Below are 12,649 nucleotides of genomic sequence, written 5' to 3' on the forward strand. Positions count from 1 at the left end.
ACATCTCAGTTTCCAGCAGTGTATAGTCCAGACTGTGCCTTCTCTGTCTCTGTTAAAGAGAAGGGGAGTTTAGGAGAGGCACTTTCAAAGCTCACTTCCTTCACTACAGCTGACAGTGCAAAGTGAAAAAACAGCTTGTCTGCTGCTTCCTTCCATGTCTGCATGGTAGGTGTGTGGGGAAGCAGGAGCAGCAGTCAGAAATTAAATCATAGTTACTTACTGACCTTGGTAAGAGCAATAATCCTCTCCCAGGTACACGGTGTGAGTTAAAGCTCTAGTGAATTTTAGAGTAGTAAAGTAACACTTTGAAGCCCTTGCTGTTACTGACACAGAGAAAAGTTTCTCCCTGAATTCTCCTTGGGGAAATACTGTCTCCAGTACTGACTGGGTATAACTCGTGCCACCTGGACCTCGGCACTGATGCAGGCCCTATTTTTAAACATTATTTTGGATTACTGGCTGTGCTAGTGATTCACACAGTGCCAAGGATGTTCCTGGAGACAGGAATGCAATCATCCCTTTCCACTGCTGTAGCTGTCTCTGGATGACTTCTGGATTAAGCTGAATCACCCAGATATCCCTGGGCAGTCTGGTGTTCAATACAAGCCAAGGAGCAACAGGCAGTTCCTGACCTGCTTTGGAGGAGCAGAGAGGATGATAATACAGATGGGGATTGCTGTGCACATGTTTGCCTCCAGAAAGAGACATTCAAGGCAAATTCATTTTACCGTAGTATATCTTACAAAACCTTTTCCTTGTTGAGCTTTTAGCTTTTTCAGTTTTTTCAGTTCTTTGGTTTTTACTCAACTGATGCTCAATTTCTACTCATGCACTAAGATTAGCCGTATTTTTTTTATTATGTTTGCTTTCACTTTAAAGTTGGGAAATGCATACTGAGATGTATGCAGATGTAAAACTGGTGGCAGTTTGTCAGCATAGCCTCAAGCACGCAAAAATCCTCTTTGCTTTGGAGTGTGAGCTCCACCTCTTAAACAAACACTTTGTCCTGGTTTCAAATCAAATTTTCACTACAGAGTTCCCATTAATTAAACTGTGAGAGTAATTTCAGCCAGCAACTCCTTGCATGGGAACCCTTTCACTCATAGCTGGTGAAAGGTGATCTTCTGCCTGGCTGAGGAAAAAATCTGCACAATCATAAGGACAGCTCAGTCTCCAAACTCAAGTCATCACCAAGCATCCCTTAAATGACCTGAAAAATAAATGGTTTCTCCTCATCATTTCCTTACCTTCCAGTCATGTTTTTGTCAGCTACATTTGCCTAAGAACCCAAAATTCAGGCATGGTGTGACATTTTCCTTCTTACTTCCTTCGCTTTCCACAGGCCTTTCACCCCCCAGCTGTTGCTGTTGCTGCCAGCTCTGTTCAATTAACCTCAACAGGAATGCAGTTGTCCCTCTGTGATTCATCCTGTTCCAGATTAATGAACTGTGCTTTAAACCAAGAGAACTGCTGGTAAAAATTAAGTATCATTTCATTAGAAAATTTTGTACTCCTAATTAATGAAGGAGGTCATCCGAGGACTTGATAGAATTGAGTTTAACTGAAGGAAAATATTCAAAGCTCAAATACATGAAGTTTGCTGCTTCCTTTACATCATGTCTTTATCTTTGGACGCCTTTTGTCACCAAACATCCTGCTTCCTTTCTCCCTGCCATCAAATCACCACCAAGGCATGTCACTGGGAAGCAAGGAGAAGAGGCAACAGTAAAATGAAGTCACTTTCTGTGTAGCCAGTTGTTTCTTCATCTTCTGTTTCTGGGTGATGAACACTGTGTATAATGTGATTTATTTAGGTGTTAAAAAGCAGGGACTGGTCAAAATACTGAGGTCATTGCTTCTCCAGTTACAATCCAAGAAAATTCCTGGTATTTGCCTTTCATGCTTGTTCTGGGAAACTTTGCAGTCCTCCAGTTTCTCAGTAATTCTTGTTTGGTACATTTGAGCAAAATCTTGGGCAATATCTTAGGCATGTTCAGACCCTCACTTTCTGGATATTAAAAGTAATTTTGATAGACACCAAGAAAAAGAAATTTAACAAGGAACTTGACCAAGAAAGTACTGACAAGCCAGGGAAGTTACAAGGAAAGGGAGACAAAACAGTTAAACAGCTGTTTAAAAAAACAGTTAAAAAAAAAAAGTTCAAAAAAAGACAGCTCATCAAAAATTTTCAACTACTGTTCCTGGTTGGTCACACAAAACTTTGTTTATTACTTCAGAACTCTTGACTCTTCCATTATGGCATAGTAATGAGTATCCATCCTGTAGAAGATCAGGTGAATACCATGGTTTCCAATATTTCATATTGTGCCATTGAAGGTGACCATGAAGTGATGAATTGCAAAGCTGTCAATCAGATATTTTAGTCTTTTATGCCCAAAAAATTCTGTGATGTTTGGTACTTATGTCTCTAAATCATGATGTAATCATTTTTTCTTAGAGAAAATTTATATGGGTCCTTCTAAGTTCTAAAAATATACTTCTATCTCTCCTTCTATCTCTCCTAGTAAACATATCCATTATGGGAAGGATATGTCTGTAATAAATAGATTGAATCCAGGTTTTGAATGTAAAACTAAGTCTAATGACTGGGTTTTTGATACGATACCAAAAGAATTTTTTGTACAATATGTTGTAAAGGGCCATACATCCACCAACCACCAAATATACAAGTTTGTATTCTGCACATATGAAAGATAAGAAGTTGGTATGTTTGAGTCAAAGTTCCTCACAGTGTTTCGTTTAAGTGCTGGAGGCAATTGATGTGGTAGCACACATGCTTAAGTTTCACTATATGAGAACAGAAAATCAGCTAAGCATGAAAATATCTGTCAGCCGTCATTTTTTGGGGGGATGGTACTTTCGTTTTGGTATACTCCACTATTATATTTATAGATTCTAAAGGAATTAAACCTTATCTTCAAATGTAATTACCACAGAAGTCATGGAAAATGGGATTTTCAAAGCAGCCCAAGGAAATTGAAAGCCCAGCTCTTAGCAGTCAGGAAAATAATATACCAAGGCCCAGTCCCAGCCTTGAAGATGCCGGTATCAAGGTTCTATATGGGATCATTGACATCGGTTTGTTATAAACTTGCCAGCTGATAGTTAGTTCTGCAATACTAAGAGGTCTTATATAGTGAAATATTTCATCTCAAGTTCTGTTTGTCACGAGAAAGAACCTGTTTTTCACCTTCTGCAGGGGCGCAGTTGTTGGGTTTCTTTGGGTTAGTTTTGTTGTTTATTTTATTTCCTGAACAGCATTATGGGCCAAATGCTCAATCCTTTTATGTCAAAGGCGAGGTTTGATTTAAATGAGACCAGAATGCATGAGTATGTGCTAAATCAGATATTTTTAAATGTGTGCCACTTGAGATTGTGGAAGAAAAAACATGCTCATAAATATTTGTGATTTGTTTGAAGTCAGAGTACATTTCTCCCTGTGGGTCTATTTATGGCTTCAGGATAAGAAATTCTTAGGCTTAGTAGCAGGAACTGATGAGTGAGACTTTCACATACTCAGAAGAAAAACATGAGTTGTAATTTTCTGTTTCTTCAAACTAAAGAAAATTCATGAGTCTTGTAGTTGGGTATAAAATTAATCCTGCTTAGTTAGGAGAATCTTAATCACGATGCAGTTTTCCACTTGTACCATGGTATCTGTAGCACTCAAAGAAGCCAGTTCTCACTGAATATTTTTTCATCTGTCATTGTCCCTTGTTAAAATAGACCTTTGATTTTGCCAGTACCCAAGATTAGGTTGTAATGCGATATTTTTATATTTTTAGTTTTTACTCTGTTGCTATATTAAGACCAGGAACACAAATGGATTCTTGTGAATCCTGAAGTGTTCCCCTTTTACTTTTTTCTGCTGGAGTCCAGCTCCATACAATATCAGCAATCAACTTCTATACCAAAGCCAAGCAGTGACAGTTGCAATAATGAATATTTGCTGTGGGCCACTGGTATGAAAATAGCACAGTGCTACAAGCCTGCGTCACCAGAAACAAATCTTCCATTTGACTGTGGCTGAATTTCCAGCTCAATTTTGGAACATTTATAATTGAAATAGCTCTTAAGGCACTGTCATAATATAGTGTTCAGAAATGCTGATTCAGTCTCCAAGGCATGAACTCAAATGCCTTCCTACTTCTTTTTGGTGTTGCTTTTCCTTGTTGTTTTTTTTTTGATCCCTTATACCTTTAATACTGTACCCTGTATTTAGGGCACTGAACTGTGGACAGGCAGCAACCCTGTAATGTATTCAAAGGGACTCATGCTGGTTAAGTTAAAAGTTCTTGTGTGAAAAGGAATTGAATTGCCTCTTTGTAAGCTTACTTGACAGCTTTTAGAATGTTTTATCCTTAATCTCTGCTGAAAATTCTAAACTTTATATGAAGATGAGCAGCTTTGCATCTTTAAACATGTCATGGCTTTTACATGGTGAACTTTGATGGCTTTCTATTTATGTTTTAATGTCATTAATGTATTTGCATCAGTAGAATATAAAGCATATTTATATAGGGCCCCTCTTAAAAATGCAGAATATATGCACTGAACTTTAATTATTTTTTGAGATGAAGAATATGCTGATGAAATTTACCATTTTTAATTTTTATGTACTCAGCTGCTTTAATTCATGCATCTGGAAATACCCTCAAAATGTCCAAAACAGCTAGTATAAATGATTGTATTTTGTTTTTACTTTAAAATAATTACAATAATTACATGGTGAATAATTAGATCAGCATAGATACAGAAGGTCAGATACTTGAAGCAGAATAAAATCTGCTGTTTTTAAGCTTTTTTTTTCCCTTTCATTCGTTGCCTCAGGTTTTCCTTTAGAAAGCGAAGAAATTATGATCTATATTTTGCTTAGGGCTAAATACTGATCCTTACGCGGCAAAGCTGGCAATGGTGATTGATGTACATATCTAATTTCCTGCAAGATTAGAATGAGCACCATCATTCCATCAATCCTGAGAGAATGTTAATGTCCCTTTCCCCTCCCTGGGCCAACTGCCCTTTGCCTTCCGTGTCACTTAGAGAGTACATTGGCTAAGCCTACTACTGTACAGTAATACCAGGATGTAGAAACTGATGACTTAAAAGCAGTGTTAATGCTCATAAAGCAACAGGGTTTGGGCTGGGATTAGGCTTTTGAGGAAAATAATTTCACTGCAGCAGTTTTTGACTGAAGGAAAACAAACATTCAATGCATTCTCTGGAATGGGAGTGACTAGTCAACTCTACAGTTTTGTGGACAGATCTTCAAGGCTTTATTTTTTTCTCAGTTTCCCAACAAAAGGCTTAATATTTCAAAATATTTTTTTCTTTTGAAACATTATATTTTTAAAAAAATCATAAATGAAGAGATGCAAGGTAGCACCATTCCTTCTGCTCTGATATTTTACACCCCCAGTAGCTTCAGGATATGACACCCTTCAGGCTCACTTTCCGGAAAAAGAAAACTAAAGTGTGATTTGACCTTGAGTGGGACTTTATTTTTTTGCTATGTGCTTTTAATACCTGTCAATACCTAGAATATTCACATGCAAAATTCTGCTTTCTTGGGTTTATGAATGATAATTTTTAAAAACCTCCTGGGAGAGTAGGTAGAAACATCACAAAATATACACGGTATAGAACTTAGTAGAGCTTAAAGGATCATATTCCCACCGACTGAAAGGGAATCATATTTGTGTAGATATTTGTTCAGCCAGCTTCAAGTCCCCCAGTAGGAAATATTTCTGGATCTGTGTAGGTAGGCTATTCCCAGGCTTCATTAACTTTAATATTAGAAAGAATTTCTCCACATCTAATCAAAGTCTCTCTTGATGTAATCCAATAGTCCTTGTTCTACTAGGAGGGATGAGCGAGAAGAGTATATTCTCTTATTTTTAGCTACCTTCTACAGGTTTGTAAAACATTGTCCGTGCTCACCCTTTTTCTTCCATATTCACAGTTCATGTTTTCTAAACCTCTAACTTATTTTGGGTCCCTCCATCACAAACCCTCCCTTGTTGCTTTGCATTTGTATTTCTTCTAGATTAACAGCAAAGCAAGCGATTTGGGAGTTTTTTTGACATTGCTGCCCCAGGCTGGACACAGGGCCTCCAGTGCTGATCAGAGGAGGAAAAGATATCTCCTAAATCTTTTGCTTTGCACTTTCAGTGTGGTGAGGACCTGTTTTATAGCACAATGATGGAAGAGATCTCTGTTCATTGAGTCTGCTATTGAAAAATTTTTCTGAAAATCAAGCAAATAAACAAAGAAAACAATAAAAAAAAAAACCCCAGTAAGACTTCCCCAAATGCAGTACTGGGGTTGTTGTTCATCATTCTGTGTTAATAGATCAGATTAAACCTACTGGGTGTTTATTCCTGCAACTGTCTTTACTGAAAAGCATCTAATTTTCTAAACTGTTTCTTCAATGCATTAAAATTGTTTTGAATCAGGTTTCTCAGTGTGTTTGCCTTGCTTCCAGTTTGATATTGCCTGCTAAGCTATTAGGAATGTTCTTCATTAACAAAGTTTTTCAACAGTACTAGTCTGCAGAATACCACTGTGGTATCAGTTAGTTGTGCCCCGTCTGCATGGGAGCACGTTCTTAGCTCTATAAGTGTAAGAATTGCTATTTTGTCTATTCTAATGGGAGGCAATAAATATAGCATAGTACAGGTAGAGAATCACTAACACCAAGAGATGTAGGAAACCAAAATGAGCTATGATGGAAAGTATCCAAATTCAGTATCTCAGCATTATTTCAGGCATATCTCAGTAAAGTAACTAAGATTTTTTCATGGAAAAGCTACGACTCAGTAGGCTTAATGTAATAAAATACAATGCTCCAAAGGCAGAACAGTTCCTGTCCTTTGTCTCCTTCTCATGTCCCCTACGTGCTATCTTCTTCTCTGCCTTCACTGCTGGATTATGCTGTCCTCTACCCTGCTATGTACTTAACAAGCACATGATACTGCCATATCCAAACATCATTGTGTACTCCAATATCATTGTGTATTTTCTCTCTCTTTGATTTGAGAACTACAGGATAAGCACAAGTTTTAAGGTGCAAGAGTTAGGTTTCCAGATTTAGGTAAATATCTTGCTTGTAGTCTTTCCAAAAAATACTATTGATAGGCAGATTGAAAATCTTATAAGAGTTTGTTTAGGTCTCGGATATGGAATGTTGTATATTTAATTAGTGTTATTAGTATGTACCATTGTTATGTAATAACTGATAACAATGTGTACTGTGTGTTTATAATTACCTCCATTCTTTTGGTGTTGGGAAAAATGAAGTGAAGTATCAAATTTTTTTACCAGACATGAAGGACAATTTTTTCATTTTAGTTTCATTAGTACAAGATGTTAAAACTTTAGCTTGCATACGCAATCAGCATAAGTATTATGTGTTACCATGGCTGTTTATGCATCTGAAGTTGTGTGTATAAATTTTAACTGCCTGTTATGCTGGTCATTTACGTGACTTCTTTTATTGCATTTTTCTTCTGTTGTACAGTGCAGTCTTAATGACCTTTTTGTTCAGTTTATGAGTTCTGTGTGAGGAGACTCCAGGAGACAACACATGTTTTTTCAATACATGGGAGTACTGTATTTTGTAACCACACAAAATACAAAGAAAAAGATCAGGTTTAATTCATTCCCATTAGCAAACCGTCACCAGAGCAATCTGCCTGTCTGTGTTGTCACAGCATTGGGATGTCAACAAGAAAACACCAAAGGTCACACAATTTTTTTTTTCTGTTTGTTTTAATTTCTTTCCTTCTCCTCTCTTTGCCCACAGATGCTAACACAGGGACACCAGCAATATCAACGACGACAACCGTGGAAATCCGGAAGAGCAGTGTTATGACAACTGAGATCACCTCTAAAGTGGAGAAAATCCCCACAACAGCCACTAGCAGCAGCACTTGCCCTTCTGTTGAGACTGAGGAAGAAAAAGCAAAAAGACTGCTCTACTGTTCACTATGCAAAGTCGCTGTCAACTCTGCCTCACAGCTGGAGGCGCACAACAGTGGTGAGATGGAGCACTGCTTGCTTGCTTGCTTCCCTTTATTTTTTTTTCCTTCTGTCTCAAGAGCACTGCAATTATCTTCCCCTGAATAGATTAGATCTCTTGCAGCAGGGGACAAAGAGGTGGCAGAAAACTGGCAATTACATGGAATTCATTAACTATTAAAGTATAAAAATGACAGGCAAAGAGGCTTTCAAAAAAGGGAAAGAAGGGAATTTATTGCAAGTTGCGGATTTTCTTACACTTTAGCTTTTGCAGCTTCAAAACCTTTTTTGAGCTAAATGACAGCTCTACTTCATTACCTTTGGTGTTCAGAGTTTGCATAGTTTAGCTTGTGCCAACTAGCAAACAGCATGAATGCCATTAGCTTTGTTTGAAATCTAACAAATTAAGGCTGAAAGAGGAAGCATCAGTCAGTCAGAGTTCAATGATGGGAGTAAGAGTTCTTAGCTCCATATTCTCTGTTAATAAATAAACTTGTTAAAATTATTATATTTTCCCTTTGTTTTCATCGGCTGATAGCAGCTGCTGCATGAGAGTTGAATGGGTAATTTCCTACCTCCATTTTTCTCAGGTTTTAAACTTTTTCTTGTCATTAGAGCTAGTGGCATCAGTAAGTTCCTGTAGTAGAGAGCCACCATTCACAGTCACTATTTTAAGTGTGTTATTGGTTGGGTCTGTGGTAGGTGGGGTTAAAAGATCTAGGGATTTGATGTGGTGGCAGTGACCACCTATAGCCATCTTACAGAAAGTTCCTGATTTTGGATGTCAGGGGCTACCTCTTATCAAGGGTAAGTAGGGTTAAGAGACAGAATGAGAACCTTAGGTTTGAAATGTAGAGACAGTGATAATATGCCTAGAACAAAATTATCAATGGATTTATGATACAATTTAAAAAGAAATAACTTTGGCATATCTGTAGAACTCAAAATAGAAATTATAACTTCTTGGCATTCATGAAAAGCAAAATTCCATCATTTTTGAATGCTGTTTACTATATGCCAGATCTTCAACTGGTGAAAGTTCATCTTCAAGCTGTATCCTTTTAAACTATTAAACTTCATATAAGGGTTAGATTCTAAATATTCTGATCAGGCTGGGAGCCAAAACACTATTCTGAATATTTAAACACAACCTTCCAAGTTTTTGCAGCCTGTGCTGATAAACTGTATGTGCTCACACACATTTCTTTCTTTTTTTATAAGTCTCTGTGTATATACACAGCAATTAGCAGTGGAGCAGTGGTTCTGTGTGCAGTAGTCCATTATCATCACAGACTACCTGTGTGGGAGTCTTCAGCATAAGAAATTGTGCAGTCTGAGTAAAGGTGCAGCAATAGAACACCAGTGTTCTCTATCCAACCTTTATTTACAAAGAAAAAAAAAATAAAAGCAAGTAAATTTTTCTCACAGAAATGTTTCTCACATGTTTTGGTTCCTGTCCAGGACGTTAATGATCCATAGGTTGCTTCCAGGAACCTCTGCCCCTTTCTGGTTTGGAGAGTAATTAGTTGATTACAGATTTAATTGTAAGCTACCTAGACATACTATTTATCAATTTGTTCAGGAGGACTACAAATCAAAGCCAACTACATCTTTAATAGCTAAATTACTTTTCTTTTGCAACTACAATTCAGGTCTTATTAGCAGCAGGAGTTAATGAGAAGAGTCACACACATTTAACTTCACATCAGGGTATCTGATTGTGCCACTGCTTTCTGGTGCGGCTGCTTTGTTCTAGTGGAGTACCTATAGGTATGTAATTTAGTAACTAAGTATCACGTGTGAAATACTGTTACATTAGTATGACTGATACAGACCGACACTGTTCTATTCCAAGGATAGCGCATGACACCAAGCTGAGTCTCATATGATATTATTTTAAAAAGAAAATAAAACAATGAATGCAACGCAATTGCCAAAGTTGTTTCTGTTTCCCATTTCTATTGTCTCCAGGGACTAAGCACAAAACTATGCTGGAAGCTCGGAATGGAAGTGGAACCATAAAAGCCTTTCCCCGGGCAGGCGTAAAAGGCAAAGGACCTGTGAATAAAGGAAACACAGGCCTTCAGAACAAAACATTTCACTGTGAAATATGTGATGTGCATGTAAACTCTGAGACACAACTGAAACAGGTACTCAGCCAGCTTGTAGAGTGAGAATCTTGGGCTGTTCTTTGTTTTCATGGTGGTAAAGTACCAACAAAGTCAGCAAATGCCAATATAACAGTTTGTGTCCAAATGGAACTTAGAGTTTTGTCCATTGTACTTGGCTGCCAAGCTGTATATTTTGTTTTGATTGTGATTTTCCCTCGCATGGAATATATATTCTCAAAAGCTCTCAGTTATACACATTTGGTAAAGAGTTTTAGAAAGTGTAAGCTGCAACACATTACGACTGTCTTTAGACTGCTAGAATTGTCCTGAGCTAATAAACTCTGCCATTTCATACTGCATGGTATTTGCTCTGGCAAAGATGTGAATGTGGATGCAGCCAGTACTTTCACAGAACATAGAGTAACCTGCTTAGAAATGTGGGATGGAGAGGATTTCTAATATTTTTGTCAATGTTTCTCTCTAGCTGAGAAGCATGACCTCTAAATTGCAATTACACTAAGTTATGTTCAGTCTTTCTTCAGATGATCAAAGCTTTATGAAAAACACATAGTTTAATTCCATATGCCGATTGGAATTAAATACTTGTTAAGGAAATTTACAAGAACGAAGATGAATTCAATCATGGACAATAGCAATACCCATTCCTCTGGTTTCAGGAAAAAATGTCCAGTTCTATGTCTTTTTATTGTGATAATTCTTTTGAAAATGAAAATCAAAGTAAAATTACAATTCTGAAAAAGGTCCCTTACTTCTAATACTGCAAGATAATCTGTGTAGAAAAATACCCTAAGAATCTCATAGATCTTGTGAAGAAAATAATGGATTTTGTGCATTTTTTTCACTGTCACTTAGTTTGATATATAACTATCCCAGAACGATCTCCAGGCAGTTTAGGGATTTAAACAATTTTATGACATTATATTCTTCCCCAAATAATATCTTTAGTATGTAATATTCTTTAAAAACTTTCTATCAGCAGTGGATTGAATTTAATGGGTGCTTTATAGAGTTAGGGATGAGTCTTTCAAAGGCTTCTGTCTTTAACCTGACTCAAGTCCTGATGAAGTTAAAGAAGGTGGGAAAATATTTAACTGTAGTGAAAGCGGAGTTGAACTTAGGGCTGCTGAAAATTACAGTCCCAATATGTGATGCACAAAGGATCCTTCAAATTTCAAGAGAGCCTATTCTGTTTCCATATTGAATTAGTCAAAATAATACTGTTGTAGAGTAAAAGCCTTTAGTATTGGAGCAGTAATCTTGTGTAAAGCAGAACCTGAAGTGATGTGTTGTGGAGCTATCACCCTTTGTTTTCTTTCTCCGCCCCCCCCCCCCCCCCCCAAATATATTTTAACAGCACATAAGCAGTAGAAGGCACAAAGACAGAGCTGCTGGGAAGCCACCCAAACCTAAATACAGCCCTTACAACAAACTCCAAAAGGGAACACATCCTCTAGGGGTAAGCCAATCACCTTTTCATTTTATTTTTATTTTAATCCTGATGAATAGGATTTTTAGAAAACGAAAGTGGAAAAGTGTTTAGAAGTAGAGTAATAGTGTAAGCCATTGGAGTATCAAGTTTGTGAAGGAGCCAGTGGAACCCCAAGGGATTTTTTTTTAATGTACTTTAAGGGGTATTTACTACAATCTTGCTTTTGTAGCTACTCTGAATAACCTCAGAAAATCAGCTTGTTGCAAAGGTCATTAGAGAGCAAGAGACGGAAAAAACCTCCAGATGTCAAACAGGACTTCTCCAGTTTTCACCAAGGACAATAGTGATGAAATAACTAAATAAAACTCTATAAAATAGAAACCATTCGTTCTATCCTTATTTAGAGAATTGTTGAGATAGCAAGTGAAACAATTTAAAAAACCTGTCTCTTCTTTCATTCAACTGTTTCGGGATGGTTCTGGTTACATTTTCAACTCCCAGGATAAACTATCTGAAACACAAATCTTAGTAGCTCTGAAAGCTGAGAAGGTACACTTTTTAATAAAAAACCCTCTTAGAAGCTGCCACTAGTTAAGAATCAGCTTATATTATGGGTGAGATAGTGAAACATCTGACATTTATCTTCTCCATCGGTTAAACTGCATGAGTGTTATATTTGTTGCTTTGTAAGGGTTTATAAATGGTTCTGGCAGAGGAAGGATGTTGATTCATTGTCCTCACAGTGATTAGCCCCTTATGCCTTGACCATCTTCTCTGATGCAGGCACAACATGGAGCTTTTTTTTTTTTTTTTCTTTTGTGAAAACCCATTTCCCTTTACATTGAGTAAAGCTCTTGCAGCAGAAACTGTGTCCTTGTTGGGGCAGTCCTCATGAGTGGCATATTCATGCAGGATTCAGTTGTAGAATGAAGCAGTCCTCCCTTCTGGTAGATTCACTAAATAGGGAAATAGCCCCATAGGGTTTCTCAGTAACCCACAAGAAAGATCATGGTGTCCACTACAAACTATACTGAAAGGAATAGAAAAT

General features: G+C 37.3%; 1 protein-coding gene across 7 annotated transcripts in view; it reads left to right on the top strand.

Annotated features, from left to right (window-relative positions):
• Positions 1 to 12,649, top strand: part of ZNF385D (zinc finger protein 385D) — a 413,504-nt gene that overhangs the window by 397,167 nt on the left and 3,688 nt on the right. For all 7 annotated transcript variants that reach the window (XM_066194563.1, XM_066194570.1, XM_066194578.1 and 4 more), the window contains 3 exons: positions 7,826 to 8,059; positions 10,012 to 10,190; positions 11,527 to 11,628. In XM_066194563.1, coding sequence (XP_066050660.1) covers positions 7,826 to 8,059; positions 10,012 to 10,190; positions 11,527 to 11,628 — 515 coding nt within the window. The remainder of the gene's footprint in view (positions 1 to 7,825; positions 8,060 to 10,011; positions 10,191 to 11,526; positions 11,629 to 12,649) is intronic.

The sequence above is a fragment of the Chamaea fasciata genome, unplaced genomic scaffold (genome assembly GCF_029207755.1).
Source record: "Chamaea fasciata isolate MVZ Bird 193981 ecotype frontalis unplaced genomic scaffold, bChaFas1.0.hap1 SCAF_1, whole genome shotgun sequence".
Lineage (NCBI taxonomy): Eukaryota > Metazoa > Chordata > Aves > Passeriformes > Sylviidae > Chamaea > Chamaea fasciata.